The sequence below is a fragment of the Sebastes fasciatus genome, chromosome 13 (assembly GCF_043250625.1).
Source record: "Sebastes fasciatus isolate fSebFas1 chromosome 13, fSebFas1.pri, whole genome shotgun sequence".
NCBI lineage: Eukaryota > Metazoa > Chordata > Actinopteri > Perciformes > Sebastidae > Sebastes > Sebastes fasciatus.
This window is the reverse complement of record NC_133807.1, coordinates 28859446-28875428: the sequence shown is the minus strand read 5'-3', so window position 1 is coordinate 28875428 and position 15983 is coordinate 28859446. Positions and strand designations below refer to the sequence as shown.

The following is a 15983-nucleotide window of genomic DNA, read 5'->3' as shown; positions in this document are numbered from 1 at the left end:
ACATCCATGGTCAGCTCCATCGTGGCCATTTGAATGCATTTAAAGTGGCAGTAGGCAGTAAGTGTTCTGAGAGAAAACTCGACTTCTGCACCTCCTCATGGCTCTGTTTTCAGGCTTTAAAAAATCCTGTGACGGTAGACTTTGACCAATCACAGGTAATTTCATTGAGAGAGCGTTCCTATTGGCTGTGCTCCGGTCATGTGACAGGTGCTTGGCGTTCCTTCGAGAGCTTTAACACAAATGTCAGTATATGGGTGCTCTACAGTAGTAGCGTCACGGAGATGAGAGTGACGGCTCACGTGACCGCACGTTACCGCAATACGATAACGTTTCCTGTCAATGACAGAGTTAGCATGCAGCTTTAGCCGTGATGTCTAGCTCTGCTTTTCCTGGCTATGTGTGAAACCCAAAGTGTTTCCATACTTTACTGTATGTGTAGCGTTTACCATGTTGGATTTAACATGTGAGAGTGCAGGTCGGATCCACACAGACCCTCTGCCGTTTTTCACTTTTTCGTTTCAGCTCGCGGCGGCCGGTGAATCGATTTTGTTCCCCACCCCTATTCATTATGATGACTGAGATATAACAGCGATGGTGGTTTACACGTTCATGTGATGAATTAAAGGGACGGGAGCTATACATTCACAGCCATGCATAATGGTCACGCATAATGACAGCTGTTCTTCATCAGAGTCCAAAGAGTGTTTCCTGGTCCTCTCTGTCTAGTGTACAGGACAGTTTTCTCCGTCACTTTACTCATCTCAAAGCTCCTTTACTTCTCATGCCGAGTTCATTTGAGCTTTACAGTTTCTCTCAATCACTAAATCGTCTTAACATCCTCTAAACTGTAAGTACAAATTGTCACGACTGTTTCATGGGACATCACAACTCTATTGCATGTTTGCAAAAGGTAGTAACTCACCCAAAACATTTCATTCATGCTTCAAAAGCTAGTTATTGTGTCAGTAAGTTGGCCACCAAAATGAAAAGTTGTTTTTTCATCGTGTGAGCCGAACTGGTCAAAATGTTTAGATGTTTTTTCACTACGGCAGTTAACCCCGTAAATGTTTCTCATATACTAATTTCTGTTTTGTTCTACTATTTTTTGACACTGACTGCTTTCTGTACAATACAGGAATGTCAGTTTTGTCAAGCTGAATGCTTTTGTGTATCTAACTTAGCTTTTAGATCTACATTTCAACAGCAGGTAAAGGTTTACTTGGAAAAGTCAATACTGTAGGCTACAATACTGTGTACCAGAAACAGGATATGCAAATTTGTGTTTACACTACGTCTTTGTGTAGCAATGTGTAACATGTACTGTAAACAGAAAATTAACCTTGGGCTTTCATGTAAAGTCATATATAGTGAACAGAAAATTTGCCACAAAATGGCATCCATGCCAATAAACAAAATGTAAAAACCCTGCAACAATGAAAAAAGCTGCAGTAGTTCAGTAATAAAAACAACTAATTGTACCTCCTCACAGTACGTAACACCATGTCATAGAGATTTGTGGAATATTGATGTATGTCTAACATATTTTGATGATTGAATGGATCATTTTGCATGTGATGGCTCAAACAATGAAAGAATGTTTCGAAGTTGTGAAGAGGGCGACAACTTCACTGAGAATCAACTCATCAGTTTTGATTAGCAAGACAGGAAAGTGGTTGTTGTACTTACTCTTTTGCACACGTGCCATAACACGTGCAATTTGCTTGAGTGAATGAGAAACTGTTCAAAGATTTGAACTCATTGTTTTGAAAAAAAAAAATTGTCATTCAAGAATTGAGCCAAAGCGATTGAGAAAAACTGTAAGGCCCTGACACGGTCGGCTGTCGGACAGTTTTTTGGCTCTTGTCTGCCTGTGTTGGAGTTTTTTCGGCCGATTCAGCATGTTGAATCGCGGCGGCGCCCATCGGTGAGAGAAATCACTCTGATTGGCTGTTCAGCTTAAACGAATCAGTGCACGAGAAAAGGATGTGAGGAAAGCAAGCCAATGAGTAAAGTCAAGAGGACACATACACATAAGTCTCTTCTTATTTTTCATCTTCATCTCATTTGATTGTTCCAATACACGGATATTTCCACAACGACATCTGGAATGAAGCCAAATGATGAGTGAGAGTGGTGTGAAAATGGTTTTATTTCATGTATGTATCATAACAACGGCTTGTATATCCACAGTCCTCGGTCTTCCGGTTTCCCTACCGACCTGCTGGTAGGGAGAGTTATTTCATCTCACGCTACCGCGGAACGTACGTAATACTTGGCTGTCGGCTGTAGTATTTGCGGTGTGTTCGAATGCAACTTTTTGGCCAAGACAAAGGTGATGTGAGGCAACGCAACTGGTGGCCTTAACCGCCGCTAGTTCTTTGATGTCAGGTTGGTGTGTCTGGGCCTTAAAAGGTGCTAAATATGAGACTGGGAGCATTTCTATTGCCTCCGAACGGATCTCAACATGGCGAAAGCTGAGCTGGCTTAACGGTGCTAACGGCACTAACAGTGTAAACAACAGCAAACACTGCTGACAGAACTAAAGGCGTTAACCTGAAGGGGAAAGGGAGGGTGGATGCTACGCTTCTGCAACGACAACGTCAGTCTGGACGGCGTTATCAGCTGTAAAGTTTACAGGTTAGACCCAGCGCCGCCAATGGCCACCAGCCTGCTGTGTAACGGCAGCAACAGAAAGCAAACTTTCAAAGTTCCAGGTGTGAATGTGTAACTGTGTGAATGTGATTCGGGCATTCCTTAAAAAGAGAGTATTGCTCTCTGAATAAATAAAGGTATTTATCGTTACTAATTTGGTATTTCATAATGTTCTGTTTATAAGGGACCCCACTTATTCTTTTTTGGTATAATTCAATTTATTGTTAATTCAGCTAACAGGTCAATTTGCAATGGCATCCTTGTTTCTTTATATGCACTCAGTGTTTATATTCCAAATGTAGCCTACTGTTGTAATATGTTTTTGTGGGCTGCAATGTTAGCTGTGAATATACATCTGCTGATGCCTCTGGAATCATCAGGTGTTTCGGGCCTTTCAACATCCTACACCAGGGGTCTCAAACTCGCGGCCCGCGGGCCAATTGCGGCCCGCAAGACGATATTTTGTGGCCCCCACCTTGATATGAAAGTTTAATGTTAGTGCGGCCCGCAAATTTTTTTTTTTTTTATAAAGTTTTTTATAAAGTTTTTTTTGGGGGCATTTTTTCATTTTTATTGACAGGACAGTGGATAGAGTCTTGGAAAGGGGGGAGAGAGAGAGTGGATGCGGAAAGGGCCACAGGCCGGATTCGAACCTGGGCCGCCGCGGTCAGGACCAAGTCTTGTTACATGGGCGCCCGCTCTACCAACTGAGCTAACCAGGCGCCCTCGGCCCGCGAGTTTTATGTGAATGGCATTTTGCCGTGGAAGGTCCCTTTGTTGCGCGAGCCCGAGCTGAACGAACCTACCAATCACAGTGGGGTATATGGCTCCCGGGGGCGGGCAATCGGCCGGGCTTGATGCAAGCAGAGAAACATTTCACAACAACTGTGGCGGCGCCCGTGTAACATCGCATAAACTCGATTAAAGCTTGATTTATACTTCTGCGTGTAATCGACGCCGTAGCCTGACGTGCACCTCTCCAGAAATGTAACTACACGTCGCGGCGACGCAGACCGCAACAGCTGTGATTGGTCCAGTCTCTCAGCGATGCTGAGCGGCCAGGACCAAGTTCTACTTCTCTCTGCCTCCATCTTTTCAATGTTTGTTCACACAAATCCACTCAGATATATTTTCTCTTTTCGGCGTTGCAGTAATGTCAGTAAAAGTTCTGTGGTTCAACAGTTATTAGCTCCAACTCCGCTCAGTTTCTGTTTGTAGTACAAGAAGAAGAAGAAGAAGAAGGAAACTCATAGAGACGCCGCCGCCAACTAGCGGTTTGGTGGTGTAATTGCAGAGCAACACAAACACAGCAGGCACAACTTTATTGCGGAGTGACACCAAGTGGAATGAATATATATCTTGTCACACAGCCCCAATCATGTCTTTTTCAAAGCCTGCAGTGAAGAGAAAGGTTGGTGACGAGCACAGACAATTTCAGGAAAAGTGGGAGACGCAATAGAGGCCATGTTCAGAAGAACCGTTCATGTTCTTCAATGTTCCATTCATGTTCAGGACAGTTCATGTTCAGAAGAACCCATTCAAGTTAAAGAACTGTTAATAATGACGTTTGAGAAGATTGTTGTTTTTTTTAACAAAGCTTTTTTTGTGGAATACCTGATGCGGCCCAGCCTCACCCAGACTCTGCCTCCAGCGGCCCCCAGGTAAATTGAGTTTGAGACCACTGCTATAACCTATTGAGGTTTGTGAATGTGCTGCACAGCTTCCGCCACCAGGTGCTGCCTTCTGGCGAGCTAACGTTATAAAGAAAAAATATATGCTCCTTTGTGTTTGTTGTAAAGTGGAGAAATAAAATGACGTCCCAGCGTCCATCTGAGTCTCTGGCTTAGTATACCCAACCAAATGAAATGCCTACTGCTTATTTTACACCTTTATAATTATCATGCATTTAACGTCCATGCTTATCCTCTTTGGATCAGACTACACGATATTTTTGGACGGTTACGATGGTCACTATCTGAGATTAGACGATTGAGAGTCATCAATTTTTGAGTTGGCCGCGACACATGACAGACTACACGTTGGTCCCCTGTTCCGACAATACACACTCTCCCGGCACCGCCTTCTTAATATACGGGCTTGCCGGGGCTCAAGCCGCCGGGCCCGACCATGTAAAGGGGTCCACGAGGCTCCAGGGGAAAACTATAAAAATATAATTCACAGAGAGAAGCGAAAGTGGGCGAGCAACGGGATGCGCAAAGACGCAGCGGCGGCTGCGTTTTTTACTCTGACACAACCTAGATGGAATATCCTACTGCCAGGTCCAGGGATGGTCTGATGACATCATTCTGCATAATAAGTAGCCATGTGCTTCTGTTTATAGCTGTGTGTGTCTGTGTTAAGCCGGTCAAATTCACGGCCATGACGGAACACGTCGTGGAAAGCAAAATAACAATCAAACATGCGAGACTTTCTGTCGGGATGTCGTCAGGCATCCTAGACGCCGCGTCGCTTGTCGTGTGCTATGACACACTACACGAGATAAAACTATTGATTTTCACACACAATACTCATTTATCATTCCCGATTCGAGTCGACACCCTACGACGGCCATGTGGAGCTAGAATCCGGCTGATATCGTGTAGTCTGAACCGGGCATTATAACTACACATTTAGTGTGTTATTGAATGGACCCAAATAGAAATATTCAGCAACAGTATAGTCACACATTCTGGGATTGTGTTGTAGCTTAGATGTTTAAATAACTATTTTTTTGCTGCAGACAAATATGATATATACAAATTTGCTTGTACCAATGTTTGAGTTGTGTAGCACAAAAAAACACCTAATAGCCTGGGGGAGCTGCCTTTTCTTAATAAAGACGAGTTTGAAACAAACTGATTGCAGGAGCTGAGGGAGTACATGAACTTCAGTCAGAAGAGACTTTGTTCATTCTTTAACCACCTGAAGAAGAAGACCCACAAGAGAACTACTCGATCTGTGCGGACGTCAGAGGAATACGCTTGTTTCTACGTGGAGTACATTTCTTTAAATAGAGAACTGACACAAAGAGAATCATGGCAGCATCCTGGTAACTGTTTTCTGTTTGATAGTTGCAACATTTTCGCCTTTTTTTTGTTTTTGTCACTTTAGTCTTTATTGCTTTTTTACATACACAAATAAACACAAATATAAAAACGAAACTTGCAACAGTGCAGCGAGGGGTTCAGTTTACAATTGATGATGCAGTATACAGGGTTATTTTCTTATTAAAACATTTTCCAATAACTTACAGTTTTTACAATACAATTATACAGTGCTTATGTCTTTATGTCTATACCTAATCCATTTTTCCCATTTTCTGTTAAACTCATCTTCTTTCACATTTTCGCCTTTTTTACAGAATTTCTCTGAAGGCTTGTTTGATTTAAAGCCACCATTAATGCATGAAATATTATTGCTGAAAATGTTATAATCTATAAACACAGTTTAATTCCCACTGAAAACCTATTTAACCTAATCTATCTATTAGTGGGGGTATTAGTATTTTAGTTTCTGAGTTGTCCGATTCCTTGGCATCTCATGCCTCTGTGACTATCGATTCCTCTTATTGATGCTTTCCAACAGTTACGCATGCACAATGATGCATACGCACGCTGTATCATGTTTAAGTTTGTTTGGGACAAGAGCCACGGCGGAGAGAAAAAAAAGCACTCAAAAGCATGCCGCTACTAATACTAAACCTGAGGGGGACCATGGTGTTGAGCATGTATCACATCTACTGATCAAACCTTTTGGAGGCCAATGAAACAAAACAATACAGTGTCAGATTTGGTGTCAGATTTGCTGTGACTGTCAGATGAAAGCCAATGTTTTTCAGTAGGTAGAACTAGTCTATTCTTATCCATCACCATGCCCGTTACTGCCACAGTCCACCTGTCTGTTTCCCTGCAGCTCTTCGGTGACCTCAGGCAGGAAACATGTTAATGGAGTGGATCTGTACTACGAGCAGACAGGCAGAGGGAAACACGCCGTGCTGCTGATTCCTGGTTCTCTGGGTAAATCCAACACCACACCTCTTCTTAATGGTGGAGAGGAGACTTTCTGGCAAAATCTCTCACACACATACTGTATATATGCCTCGAGCTAGTGAAAACCTTTTCTGTCTTTTCTACTCTTAGGGAGCGTTCGGACTGATTTTGGACCTCAGATGAAGTCGCTGAATAAGGAACGCTTTACTGTAGTGGGCTTCGATCCCCGTGGTTGCGGACAATCCCGTCCCCCAGCCAGAGACTTCCCCCTTGACTTCTTCGAGAGAGATGCAAAGGACGCAGTGGATCTGATGAAGGTCTTATCAGTCTGTTGATCAGCCATGGGTGATAATTATTACCAATCTGAATTGCATAGTTTACTGAGAAGCCCCCCTGGGGGATGATACGGTGGGAAGGAACATGGGTGTGTAAATCTGAGAGCATGGATTGATAAATTGTAGATCGGTTTAATGTTTAGTAAAATGTAAAGGCACACTTTGATGCGAGTTGCTGGAATGTACGCATAGACTGTATGTAAGAAGTGGACGGAGCCAATGCGACGTCACCCGTTGGTTTGTGGACTGCCATTAGGAAGCCTTGAGTTTGGCATTTTGGCATTCGCCATCTTGGTTATTTGCAACCAGAAGTGACACGAAAGGGTGGAGCTAAGTACAACCAATGCAGAATAAGACTTTTTTAGGTGACCAAAAAGGTTCAAATTAACTTTCATGAACTGAAAACACACTGCGAAAGTTCTAAGACGAAAACACAGACAACTCCCAGACCTCATGTTTACAATGTTTACTGAGGTAATAAATCAAGTGAGAAGTAGGCTCATTTTCTCATAGACTTCTATACAGTCGGACTTTCCGGGGCGGCTGTAGCTCAGAATGAGAATCTATTGTGAACAGCAAACTAAGTGTTGTTCATTCGAGAATTGAAACAAAGCGAATGACAAAAACTGAAGCATTCTCACTGTTATTCTGACACTAATGATAATCCTGATTGTTAAATCAAACACACACGGTGTTTAGCAATCTGTGCACACAAATGTTAACATCAGTATTTCTTTATTTATTACCACATGTAATTCACCGTCTAGCAAATATGTGCTTTGATCATCTAATTTTGTGATGAGGAAAATGGAAGCTTATTTATGTCTGTATTTTCATTTCTTAGTTCATTTGTTGCATATGAGAGAATAGAGACTTTATTAGTGAAGGTGAAGTATATTTCATTTTATTGACAGGCATTGGGCTATGACAAGTTCTCTCTGCTGGGGTGGAGTGCCGGAGGAGAGGCCGCTATGATTGCAGCAGCGAAGAACCCTGACGTGATTAGAAAGATGGTTGTATGGGGAGCCGGTGCCTATATTACCCTCGAGCAAGTCGAGTTTTTCAAAGGTAATCAGCCAATGTATTCCTATACTGTATGAACTGTGCATGGTGTAATCTTTCTTAACTCTGTATATTGTGTGTCCTCATGTGTGCATGGGTTTCTTTGGGAACACATAGCGTTATTTGCTACCATCCAGCCGAGTGCAGAGATGATGGAGTTATATGGAGAAGAAGTCTTTCTTAAAACCTGGGAGGCCTGCTTGGAAACGTTCACACAGTTTGCAAAAAGACCAGAAGGTACTGAATCCATGTTGTTAAAGTCTCGTTACATAAGTAATCGATTCACCTATGCATCGTGATTTTCCTTTTTTATATTTTGAAATCGATTATTTAATGCCAGAATCGATATATTTGCTTCATTTGAGTCTATGTGGAGGTTGAAGGAAGTTATTGCTTTTATTGTTGTAGTCTGAGTAACATGACCTCATAACCGTTCCGTATCCGTCAACCAAAACAAACCGCAGCGAGCCAAAACGACCACCAAGGTATTTGTATAGTAATAAATCAGGAGATAGGTGTATAGTTCCAGCCCTAGAAGAGATGTATTTCTGCCACAAGATCTCTACTACTTTTACACACCAGGAACAAATTAAGAATATATTTGAGATGCTCCTTAAATTTGTTATGTTCTAATAAATGTCAGCTAAAAAAGAGTGAAACCAAAATGTTAACTTAAATGTTTTCTGGTCAGGGAGTATCTGCCTGGAGCTTCTACCCCTAATCAGCTGTCCAACCCTCATCATCCATGGAGAGAAAGACCCCATTGTGAACATCCAGCACTCACAGTGTCTCCTCAAAAACATCAAGGGATCACGGTGAGACCACACACACATTTACAGAAAGTTTACTGGGAAAACGTCAATACTATAGGAAACAAGAAAACAACACATGTGACGTGCATACCCCTTTTGTGTCCCAAATCTAGATTACACCTGATGCCAGAGTGTGATCACACTCTCCACCAGCAGAACGCTGATGAATTCAACAAACTGGTGGAAGACTTTCTGGAAGACTGATTGATTAACTAACACTGTGAAATACGTGCAGGCTCTGCTGGCTCTCCTCTCCACCTCCAGCCAGACTGCCAGCAAGGATGTTCCGTGTGCAATCTACTATATCTGTCTTTTCTGACTTCTGTCTTTAGGTTAGCAACTTGTCTTTTGTTTTCTTATTTGAGTAGATAAGTTAAGGTTGTGAGCTAGCCAGTGGGGAAGAATAACAATTATTAGCATCTTCAGAGAGTTACTGGTAACTGAAGCGCATAAAGGTTGTCACCTCAAGCTCATTTATTGTGGGATGCTGCGAAAGTTGTGTCATGAAAAATAAAAGACTAAAGCTCCCCTACATGTCATTTTTGAAAATACAAGAGAAAAAAAATGATATTTAAATATTCAATGAAGTTACGCTGCTGTGACTCGTGCGTAAATGCGCACAGCGTCTCTCTTAAAGGAGAGACGCACTTACCGTTTCTGCTGCGGTGGGATCGCTGCAGGTATATATATATATATATATATATATATATATATATATATATAGCTCTGGAAAAAATTAAGAGACCACAAAATGATCAGTTTCTCTGCTTTCACTATTTATTGGTATGTGTTTTGAGTAAAATTGCATTTTTTGTTATATTCTATAAACTACTGACAACATTTCTCCCAAATTTCAAAGAGAAATTTGAGAGAAAATGACAACTGGTCAAAATAACAAAAAGGATGCAGTGTTTTCAGATCTTGAATAATGCAAAGAAAACAAGTTCATATTAATTTTTAAACAACACAATACTATTTTTTTTACTTAGGAAGAGTTCAGAAATCAATATTTGGTGGAATAACCTTGATTTACAATCACAGCTTTCATGCGTCTTGGCATGCTCTCTCCCAGTCTTTCACATTGCTGTTGGGTGACTTTATGCCACTCCTGGCGCAAAAATTCAAGCAGCTCGGCTTTGTTTGATGGCTTGTGACCATCCATCTTCCTCTTGATCACATTCCAGAGGTTTTCAATGGGATTCAGGTCTGGAGATTGGGCTGGCCATGACAGGGTCCTGATCTGGTGGTCCTTCATCCACACCTTCACTGACCTGGCTGTGTGGCATGGAGCATTGTCCTGCTGGAAAAAACACTCCTCAGAGTTGGGGAGGGATTTTTTCCAGAGCTGTATATATATAATATTCAGCAACAGTAATCACATTCTGGGATTGTGTTGTAGCTTAGATGTTTAAATAACTATTTTTTTGCTGTAGACAAATATGTTATATACAAATATGCTTGTACCAATGTTTGAGATATGTAGCACAAACAACCACCTAATAGCCTGGGGGAGCTGCCTTTGTCAATAAAGACGAGTTGGAAACAAACTGACCGCAGGAGCAGCCACTGACTTCGGTCAGAAGATACTTTGGTCATTCTTTAACCACCTGAAGAAGAAGACCAGCAGCAGAGAACTGCTCGATCCGTGCGGACGTCAGAAGAATGCACTTGTTTCTACGTGGAGTACATTTCTTTAAATACAGAACTGACATAAAGAGAGTCATGGCAGCATCCTGGTAACTGTTTTCTGTTTGATATTTGTAACATTTTCGCCTTTTTTACAGAATTTCTCTGAAGGCTTGTTTGATTTAAAGCCACCATTAATGCATGAAATAATATTGCTGAAAATGTTATAATATATAAACACAGTTTAATTCCCACTGAACATCGATTTAATCTAATCTATCTATTAGTGGTGGTAGTAGTATTTTAGTTTCTGAGTTGCTAGTTGTCCGATTCCTTTGCATCTCATGCCTCTGTGACTATTGCTTCCTCTTACTGAGGCTTTCCAACAGTTACGCATGCACAATGACGCATACACACGCTGTATCATGCTTAAGTTTGTTTGGGACTGGACCACAGTGGAGAGAAAAAAAAGCGCTCCAAAGCATGACGCTACTAATACTAAACCTGAGGGGGCGCACCCTATTTTTTCCCTGATAATGCTGCATAGTGAACAACAAATTCATGTTGAAATCAAAAAGAGGAAAGCTAGTAATTTTACCTGTTAGATGTCAGTGGGCAGCTCAGTCCTGCTTGGTTAAGAAACTGAGCTACTAACGTAAACGGAGGTGCCATTGAGTTACAACTATGAGGCGTTCAGGCTCTGCTCAGTAAAAATGACTATTGGGTGAATGTTCAAATGTAATCTTGGAAAATATAGTTTTTGGTGAGAAACTTTAATAAATTCTGTTGTTTGAAGGAGATGTTTTTACAGTAATATAAAATAGATAATAGAGAGGGAATTATGACCTGTTTAACTTCCTAACAGCTAGCCAATATTTTTTTAATCAAAACATATGTTTAATTAATCATAATCATTTGAATTGTGTGTTTTAATGCAAATAACCACTATAGATTATAATAGCACAGTACAGTACAGTACTGTGTACAGTACCCTCCTCCCCCCAAAAATAGGGCTCCCGGAAGCCACGGTGTAATTCCAACACTGGAATTTACCATGCATATAATGTTTTTATGTAAAGTATATCGAACTTTAAAACAGCTCAGTTAGTTTTTTTATACCGAAGATGTCTTTGTTTCCCTGGCACAAAAGGGAAATAAATAACAGCAAAACAAAATAAACAAAAACAGTGGTCTCTGTATAGGCTATTGCCCAAATTGTTATTTTAAACATCGGTATCAATTGGTGCATCCCTAATCGAGATTCAGTCGAAATTACAAGAATGTTTAAAACAGAAGCTGTCCTTGAGGGTAATGGGGACCCTGGTGTTGAGCATGTATCACATCTACTGATCAAACCTTTTGGAGGCCAATGAAACAAAACACTACAGTGTCAGATTTGGTGTCATATTTGCTGTGACTGTCAGATGAAAGCCAATGTTTTTCAGTAGGTAGAACTAGTCTATTCTTATCCATCACCATGCCCGTTACTGCCACAGTCCACCTGTCTGTTTCCCTGCAGCTCTTCGGTGACCTCAGGCAGGAAACATGTTAATGGAGTGGATCTGTACTACGAGCAGACAGGCAGAGGGAAACACGCCGTGCTGCTGATTCCTGGTTCTCTGGGTAAATCCAACACCACACCTCTTCTTAATGGTGGAGAGGAGACTTTCTGGCAAAATCTCTCACACACATACTGTATATATGCCTCGAGCTAGTGAAAACCTTTTCTGTCTTTTCTACTCTTAGGGAGCGTTCGGACTGATTTTGGACCTCAGATGAAGTCGCTGAATAAGGAACGCTTTACTGTAGTGGGCTTCGATCCCCGTGGTTACGGACAATCCCGTCCCCCAGCCAGAGACTTCCCCCTTGACTTCTTCGAGAGAGATGCAAAGGACGCAGTGGATCTGATGAAGGTCTTATCAGTCTGTTGATCAGCCATGGGTGATAATTATTACCAATCTGAATTGCATAGTTTACTGAGAAGCCCCCCTGGGGGATGATACAGTGGGAAGGAACATGGGTGTGTAAATCTGAGAGCATGGATTGATAAATTGTAGATTGGTTTAATGTTTAGTAAAATGTAAAGGCACACTTTGATGCGAGTTGCTGGAATGTACGCATAGACTGTATGTAAGAAGTGGACGGAGCCAATGCGACGTCACCCGTTGGTTTGTGGACTGCCATTAGGAAGCCTTGAGTTTGGCATTTTGGCATTCGCCATCTTGGTTATTTGCAACCAGAAGTGACACGAAAGGGTGGAGCTAAGTACAACCAATGCAGAATAAGACTTTTTTAGGTGACCAAAAAGGTTCAAATTAACTTTCATGAACTGAAAACACACTGCGAAAGTTCTAAGACGAAAACACAGACAACTCCCAGACCTCATGTTTACAATGTTTACTGAGGTAATAAATCAAGTGAGAAGTAGGCTCATTTTCTCATAGACTTCTATACAGTCGGACTTTCCGGGGCGGCTGTAGCTCAGAATGAGAATCTATTGTGAACAGCAAACTAAGTGTTGTTCATTCGAGAATTGAAACAAAGCGAATGACAAAAACTGAAGCATTCTCACTGTTATTCTGACACTAATGATAATCCTGATTGTTAAATCAAACACACACGGTGTTTAGCAATCTGTGCACACAAATGTTAACATCAGTATTTCTTTATTTATTACCACATGTAATTCACCGTCTAGCAAATATGTGCTTTGATCATCTAATTTTGTGATGAGGAAAATGGAAGCTTATTTATGTCTGTATTTTCATTTCTTAGTTCATTTGTTGCATATGAGAGAATAGAGACTTTATTAGTGAAGGTGAAGTATATTTCATTTTATTGACAGGCATTGGGCTATGACAAGTTCTCTCTGCTGGGGTGGAGTGCCGGAGGAGAGGCCGCTATGATTGCAGCAGCGAAGAACCCTGACGTGATTAGAAAGATGGTTGTATGGGGAGCCGGTGCCTATATTACCCTCGAGCAAGTCGAGTTTTTCAAAGGTAATCAGCCAATGTATTCCTATACTGTATGAACTGTGCATGGTGTAATCTTTCTTAACTCTGTATATTGTGTGTCCTCATGTGTGCATGGGTTTCTTTGGGAACACATAGCGTTATTTGCTACCATCCAGCCGAGTGCAGAGATGATGGAGTTATATGGAGAAGAAGTCTTTCTTAAAACCTGGGAGGCCTGCTTGGAAACGTTCACACAGTTTGCAAAAAGACCAGAAGGTACTGAATCCATGTTGTTAAAGTCTCGTTACATAAGTAATCGATTCACCTATGCATCGTGATTTTCCTTTTTTATATTTTGAAATCGATTATTTAATGCCAGAATCGATATATTTGCTTCATTTGAGTCTATGTGGAGGTTGAAGGAAGTTATTGCTTTTATTGTTGTAGTCTGAGTAACATGACCTCATAACCGTTCCGTATCCGTCAACCAAAACAAACCGCAGCGAGCCAAAACGACCACCAAGGTATTTGTATAGTAATAAATCAGGAGATAGGTGTATAGTTCCAGCCCTAGAAGAGATGTATTTCTGCCACAAGATCTCTACTACTTTTACACACCAGGAACAAATTAAGAATATATTTGAGATGCTCCTTAAATTTGTTATGTTCTAATAAATGTCAGCTAAAAAAGAGTGAAACCAAAATGTTAACTTAAATGTTTTCTGGTCAGGGAGTATCTGCCTGGAGCTTCTACCCCTAATCAGCTGTCCAACCCTCATCATCCATGGAGAGAAAGACCCCATTGTGAACATCCAGCACTCACAGTGTCTCCTCAAAAACATCAAGGGATCACGGTGAGACCACACACACATTTACAGAAAGTTTACTGGGAAAACGTCAATACTATAGGAAACAAGAAAACAACACATGTGACGTGCATACCCCTTTTGTGTCCCAAATCTAGATTACACCTGATGCCAGAGTGTGATCACACTCTCCACCAGCAGAACGCTGATGAATTCAACAAACTGGTGGAAGACTTTCTGGAAGACTGATTGATTAACTAACACTGTGAAATACGTGCAGGCTCTGCTGGCTCTCCTCTCCACCTCCAGCCAGACTGCCAGCAAGGATGTTCCGTGTGCAATCTACTATATCTGTCTTTTCTGACTTCTGTCTTTAGGTTAGCAACTTGTCTTTTGTTTTCTTATTTGAGTAGATAAGTTAAGGTTGTGAGCTAGCCAGTGGGGAAGAATAACAATTATTAGCATCTTCAGAGAGTTACTGGTAACTGAAGCGCATAAAGGTTGTCACCTCAAGCTCATTTATTGTGGGATGCTGTGAAAGTTGTGTCATGAAAAATAAAAGACTAAAGCTCCCCTACATGTCATTTTTGAAAATACAAGAGAAAAAAAATGATATTTAAATATTCAATGAAGTTACGCTGCTGTGACTCGTGCGTAAATGCGCACAGCGTCTCTCTTAAAGGAGAGACGCACTTACCGTTTCTGCTGCGGTGGGATCGCTGCAGGTATATATATATATATATATATATATATATATATATATATATATATATAGCTCTGGAAAAAATTAAGAGACCACAAAATGATCAGTTTCTCTGCTTTCACTATTTATTGGTATGTGTTTTGAGTAAAATTGCATTTTTTGTTATATTCTATAAACTACTGACAACATTTCTCCCAAATTTCAAAGAGAAATTTGAGAGAAAATGACAACTGGTCAAAATAACAAAAAGGATGCAGTGTTTTCAGATCTTGAATAATGCAAAGAAAACAAGTTCATATTAATTTTTAAACAACACAATACTATTTTTTTTACTTAGGAAGAGTTCAGAAATCAATATTTGGTGGAATAACCTTGATTTACAATCACAGCTTTCATGCGTCTTGGCATGCTCTCTCCCAGTCTTTCACATTGCTGTTGGGTGACTTTATGCCACTCCTGGCGCAAAAATTCAAGCAGCTCGGCTTTGTTTGATGGCTTGTGACCATCCATCTTCCTCTTGATCACATTCCAGAGGTTTTCAATGGGATTCAGGTCTGGAGATTGGGCTGGCCATGACAGGGTCCTGATCTGGTGGTCCTTCATCCACACCTTCACTGACCTGGCTGTGTGGCATGGAGCATTGTCCTGCTGGAAAAAACACTCCTCAGAGTTGGGGAGGGATTTTTTCCAGAGCTGTATATATATAATATTCAGCAACAGTAATCACATTCTGGGATTGTGTTGTAGCTTAGATGTTCAAATAACAATTTTTTTGCTGTAGACAAATATGTTATATACAAATATGCTTGTACCAATGTTTGAGATATGTAGCACAAACAACCACCTAATAGCCTGGGGGAGCTGCCTTTGTCAATAAAGACGAGTTGGAAACAAACTGACCGCAGGAGCAGCCACTGACTTCGGTCAGAAGATACTTTGGTCATTCTTTAACCACCTGAAGAAGAAGACCAGCAGCAGAGAACTGCTCGATCCGTGCGGACGTCAGAAGAATGCACTTGTTTCTACGTGGAGTACATTTCTTTA

The 15983-nt window shown here is 41.1% G+C and overlaps 2 protein-coding genes across 2 annotated transcripts; both read left to right on the top strand.

Moving 5' to 3' along the window:
* The first annotated feature begins 4712 nt into the window (after positions 1 to 4712).
* LOC141781559 (valacyclovir hydrolase-like) lies at positions 4713 to 9054 on the top strand. The gene is made up of 7 exons (XM_074657375.1): positions 4713 to 5701; positions 6565 to 6668; positions 6792 to 6958; positions 7891 to 8044; positions 8156 to 8275; positions 8730 to 8853; positions 8964 to 9054. Exons 1-7 carry the CDS (start codon positions 5688 to 5690, stop codon positions 9052 to 9054), a joined length of 774 nt encoding a protein of 257 aa, XP_074513476.1. The 5' UTR covers positions 4713 to 5687.
* Positions 9055 to 11787: 2733 nt separating this feature from the next.
* On the top strand, positions 11788 to 14803 carry LOC141781558 (valacyclovir hydrolase-like). The gene is made up of 7 exons (XM_074657374.1): positions 11788 to 11810; positions 11996 to 12099; positions 12223 to 12389; positions 13322 to 13475; positions 13587 to 13706; positions 14161 to 14284; positions 14395 to 14803. Exons 1-7 carry the CDS (start codon positions 11788 to 11790, stop codon positions 14483 to 14485), a joined length of 783 nt encoding a protein of 260 aa, XP_074513475.1. The 3' UTR covers positions 14486 to 14803.
* Positions 14804 to 15983: the final 1180 nt, after the last annotated feature.